Source organism: Adiantum capillus-veneris, chromosome 13 (genome assembly GCF_014529385.1).
Source record: "Adiantum capillus-veneris isolate H3 chromosome 13, ASM1452938v2, whole genome shotgun sequence".
In the NCBI taxonomy this organism is placed as follows: domain Eukaryota; kingdom Viridiplantae; phylum Streptophyta; class Polypodiopsida; order Polypodiales; family Pteridaceae; genus Adiantum; species Adiantum capillus-veneris.
In genome coordinates this window covers 39,414,456-39,419,908 of record NC_140943.1, presented here as the reverse complement: position 1 = coordinate 39,419,908, position 5,453 = coordinate 39,414,456, and the positions used below count along the sequence as shown (strand labels likewise).

General features: G+C 40.5%; 1 protein-coding gene across 1 annotated transcript; it reads right to left on the bottom strand.

Annotated features, from left to right (window-relative positions):
- Positions 1-4,312: 4,312 nt before the first annotated feature.
- On the bottom strand, positions 4,313-5,143 carry LOC147443846 (uncharacterized). The gene is made up of 5 exons (XM_086528044.1): positions 5,128-5,143; positions 4,938-5,059; positions 4,831-4,853; positions 4,399-4,476; positions 4,313-4,331 (listed from the first exon to the last, which is right to left on the bottom strand). Exons 1-5 carry the CDS (start codon positions 5,141-5,143, stop codon positions 4,313-4,315), a joined length of 258 nt encoding a protein of 85 aa, XP_086384170.1.
- Between the last annotated feature and the right edge of the window lie 310 nt (positions 5,144-5,453).

The window sequence follows — 5,453 nt, the reverse complement described above, 5'->3', positions numbered from 1 at the left end:
CAAAACCATGTTCTTTGCTGAAAGAGGAAACCGTACTCATACTTACATACTTGAGCCTATCCCCTTGTCAGCGATACGCACTATCGTAGCCATTCGGCTTAGCTCCCATTTCCTTCAATGCAAGATAGGGCATTGGGGCAATGGAGAAGAGTCAAATCAATTGTGCTCATTATGCTCACTGCAAGTTCGAGAGTCTGAGTACCACACACTATAGAGTGCTCAGCTTTTGGTCACATCCGAACTTGCTTCTCTCACATTTTCAGCCATGACTTAGACCAACACACTTTCCTCTCCCAGCCACAGTGTGGACTCTCCATTGCGACTCTTATCACCACAATTTTCGAGCATCAAGAGTCACTCATCAGCCATACACATACTACATCACATGTAACTTTGGTCCCATAGGTCATATTTGACCTCGGAGGACGATAATAAAATCCATCTCTCTCTCTCTCTCTCTCTCTCTCTCTCTCTCTCTCTCTCTCTCTCTCTCTCTCTCTCTCTCTCTCTCTCTCTCTCACACACACACACACACACACACACACACACACACACACACACACACGCTCACACACACACACACATCATAGAGGATCTTTCATGTCTCTTGGCAGCTGTCAGCGTCAAAATCTTGGCTTCCCCTTCTTCTTTCACCCACCTACTTCCCCATGGCCCCTTTCCTTCTCTCTCTCTCTACCATCGATTTGTGTTATGCATAACACATGCACGTAGAATTGTGTGTAGTATATGTGCACACACACCACGTGCACCTAACATAAATACAATGTGCATCAAGATGCAAAAGATTTGGTGACAAAGGTACCTTACAAAATGTTGGAAAGGTGGTTGAGAGATATATTTTGTCTTCAAGAATGTGAATTCATTGAAGTGAGAGAGAGGAAAAGAGGCATCTCTTGAAAGGGGGGGGAAATCAGGTGAGAGGGAAATTTTGAAAGAGGGGGGAAAGCAAGAGATCGTTCAAAATTTGAATTCAAAATCTACCGGGAAAGTTCAAATTTTGAATTTAACAATGATAAAAGTAGTGAATTTAAGTTTTTTTAATCAATTTGAGTATACTTTAAAAGACTAGTCAAGCTCTTATTGCCAATTAGACATTTCCTAAATTTTATGCGACCAAACGTTCTCTCATCTCATCAGACCATGTATTCAATGAGTCAGGCAGGATCTTGTCATCATGCTCACTATTTGGGAATTCAAGTATGGTATGGGCACTAAATATGAAAGATCTTTAGGCTATTATGTAATGATGCATCTTAGCTTGGTCCTAGGCATTTTGCACCAAGAATAGTGTTTTCAATTAACCATACACTTGAGAGAGATAAATCAAAAAAAATATTTGAGAACTATCTTGTATGGATGGACTTGTATCAAGCATGCTTCTGAATTGTTAAAGCCATGCATACTCATGTCACTTTTGGGACCATGATGACTGTGAGTTCATTATGATGTTGGGCGTTCAAAAAAGATATTTGAGACCTATCATGCATGCATGGAATTAGATCAAGCATGCCAGTTATTCTTTAACCCATGCATGCTACTGTGCTTTTGGGACCATGATGACTTTATTTCTTGATTAGTACTACTATGTCCTTGGCACTATGCTCTGATAGACATTTTAAGACCAAGCATATTGGGTAAACCTTATGAGCATTCTTACTTAGGGAATTGCAGCAAAGTCATGTGACCAAGCAACTTAGCATAATTTTGCAAAATGCTTGGGTGGAACTTTACATGCTATGCAGACTTTATGCATTTAAGCATGGGCATGTGCAAAAGAATCCAAGCTTCAAATTGATTATTAGCATGGTAGAATGGTCTTATAGTCATATGTATTTAGATGTGCTATTGAGGACATAGGTAGAAGGGATAATTTCAATCATCTTTGAAAAGGACTTGTAACTTAATGAAGAAGAACGGTTCATTTTATTCAAAATTTGATGTAAATGGGACAAGCATCCTAGAATAGGTTGCAGACCAAGAGTACTCTTTGAACCAAGCATGTATCTGAGAGAGATATTTCAAGCATGATATTCCAAAAAGAGAATTCAAGCATGGCATGATACCTACCATGGACTTGTCATCACCAATCCTTGACATGGAAGCATGGTTTTATGACCATTCTCACTTCCATTATTCAAATATTCAGATCCAACATTTATAGAATTTGGGGATGGAATTTCAACCAAGCACATATCTGAGAGAGATATTTTAAGCATGATATTCCAGAAAGAGAATTCAAGCATGGCATGATACTTACCATGGACTTGTCATCAATACGTGAAATGGAAGCATGGTTTTACAACAATTCTCACTTCCATGTATTCAAATATTGAGAGCCACCATTTATAGAATTTGGGGATGGTCTTGTGACCATGACCATAGTTCTTAAAATAAACATGGTCTTTTGGGGCCAAGAATCCAAGATTGGTATTGATCCTTAGCATTGGAGCATGGCCTTGCAACCATGCTTGGGATACATGCCATAAGTAGTCTTATGAGTAATATGGAATAAAATCTAGGCTTAATGTATCCAAATTTGGACTCGAGAACCAATTCATGACCGACTCTTTTTAGTTTTGGATAATCGTACAACAATGCAAAAAACGAATCTTTTCATTTCCTTAAGACCTATCATGCAAGGATGGTATTTGAACCAAGCATTGAAAGATTCTATTGAGACAAAGCATGCTAGCATGAGCTTTGGGACCATTCTAGAAAATTCTCTAGACCAAGACAAAGCATGCTAGAATGCATTTTGGGACCATTCTAGAGAGAATATCACTCATGAACTAGGACCACGGACTATGAAAAGGGCTATTCTATATCTTTCATGGTCTTTATTACTTTCTTGACTTCTGTGTAAGCTAGCCTCTCATAATGGTCTTTGGGATTTAAGTACAATTTGGATACCAGAATGTTGCTAGAGTTTTCAGTTCCATTCCAGCATGCTCTAGAGACCAAGAAGCCTCACAAGGTCTTGGGACCATGACCGTTTCAAACAGAGTCCTAGAACCAAGCATTTTGGGGAGGCTTTAGGAATTTCTAGCATTCAAGCATCTAAACGTGATCCTATGACCAAGCCACCTAGCATGGTCTTGTGAGCATTCACGAGTACATGGTCCTAAAACCCAACATGTAAGTGTGATTTTATGACCATACTGATTTTGTGTTTTTGTCCATGGCCTTGGGACCTAGTATCATATAAGTGAAACGCATACTAGCTAGCCTCGGAGGGCTCATTATGTATAGATTGTGTATATCATGTGCATTCATCTCTACACCATCTCCATTGCTGCAGCAAGGAAGCTCCTCTCTCCTCCCCTACCACCTTCCATTGCCACACCAAGCAAAGGTTACCCACCTTCTCCTTCCATTGCCACACCAAGCAAGGGTTATCCACCTTCTCCTCCCATTGCCACAAGGGTTAACCACCTTCTCATATCACTTTATCCCACCTACATTGTAGCAACAAGCAAGTTCCTGCTCCTCCTCCTAATTTTGGGTCTTACCATACATCGAGCGGATATTTCCGAGCAACACCATAGTCGAGCGAGTTTGATAATATAGATATGAAATATGAAGGTTAATATATGAAAAGCAAAATGTTGTAATACGTTGGGCATCTACATATGTCTCTAGCCCTACAAAGGTGGTATAGCCTCACAAATGATGTATTTTGACGAGGATTCTATGTATCCTACATCCATGAGTCTATGTGCTAATAACATATATCATGTATTATTGACGTAGCTAAGAGAGCGTTTAATGGCATATCTGAGAGAGAGAGAGAGAGAGAGAGAGAGAGAGAGAGAGAGAGAGAGAGAGAGAGAGAGAGAGAGGGAGAGTTGTTCCTTGTAGAGATATGTGAGAGGTTGTCCGATATGCGATTGCTCTCAAGAGTTTTTGGGCATGTTTTAGTGGTAACAAAGGTCAAGTAAGAGTGAAGCTACTACGAAACAAAACACGTACTTAAACATTCAACATAAAAAACCCTGCTATTTTTGTATTTCAACAATTATATCTCCCACCAAAAAAGATAACAAAAATGTTCCATCAAGAGATTGCATGGGTTTCACCCATGTCACTATGATGAGTCACACTCATCATTGATGAACAAATTACATCTCTATCGCTCATTTTGGATATTATAGTCGTAGCGCTTGTCTGAGGCCATTCTTCTTGCGGTCTCCTCTATATATACTGGCAAAATACTTCAATGAAACAAGAGAACCAGATTATTGACCCAACACCATACATAGCGAAACACGCAACATAAAAAACCATTGCCACACTACACAATATTCGAAATCCTGACAACAAGCAAAGACCAACATAAAAAAATGCAATAAAATGTCAATGAGAGGGTGGGAGCCTCACAAGTCATCATACGGGTTCCCACCAGATCTGTCACCCTCATCTTCCACATCTACAAATGTGGTGGCATCATCAACACTCCACTCACGTGGAAGCAGTAATGGCTGCACATACGTCAATATCAAGCCCTCATCACTATCAATGGAAGCACATGCACGCCCAATAACAAGGCAAGCTGCAAGGACGGGTGCTGTCCCACACTCGAACTCCAAACAGATACCACCACGTCTGCATAGCATCTCCACGAAGCATGCTAACAATGCATGACTCATCTGAAGGCCTCCACGTAGTGGCTCTCCTGTAGTAGCAAGGGCTCTCGAGGCTGCAGGTAAATAATGTCTCATCATCGAATCCGTAGGACTCATACCAAGAGAGTGAAATAGTGAAGTACTCTCTGCAAGATAACAAGGAGGTTGCATCCCTCGTCTGTGAATTAAGAAAAGCATAGATGTGTTGCACTGCAAACCAACAAGAAACAAAAAAAGAGATAAACAAACTATCAAATTCATGAGTAGCACGATTTCATAGTTTTTATAGATTACCTCAATATGCTCCCCATAGCTACAAACAAAACCATATGCGTCATGATGAAGGAGCACAATCCGCCTATGAATAAGCAAGTCGGATGCCCTACAAAAACGCTCTACCCACCAAATGCTATCCCCTACAGAGAAGATGAGATACAATTATTACTAGGCATGAAAAACTAGACAAGTGAAGTTAGAGACTCACCAACACATGATGTCATGATCAACACCCAACCCGAATTAGCCAGAGTAGAGAATGAGAGATGAACTCCACCATAAACATGATCCTCTCTGCAGACATCCCAAGATGGCGTTGTTGTGGATGCATGATGCAAACCACCGAATGGAAAATCCAAAAATATGAAATCAGCTGCCCAAGCCACTTTCTTGCCCACTCGGGTATATTGTACACCATCTTCTCAAGCTTTGAGCATCTGATCATGAACGGAATTCCAAACTGGGTTTCGTAGCCCTGTACGAAAGTCATTGGCAATAGCATTATAGTCTCCAACCACTGCCATACATCTGACA

Coding starts and splice junctions, on each gene's coding strand:
- LOC147443846 (XM_086528044.1), bottom strand. Junction 4,854..4,937: donor GCTATGGGGAGCATATTGAG/GTAATCTATAAA, acceptor GTTGGTTTGCAG/TGCAACACATCTATGCTTTT. Junction 4,477..4,830: donor AACACATCTATGCTTTTCTT/AATTCACAGACG, acceptor TCCACGTGAGTG/GAGTGTTGATGATGCCACCA.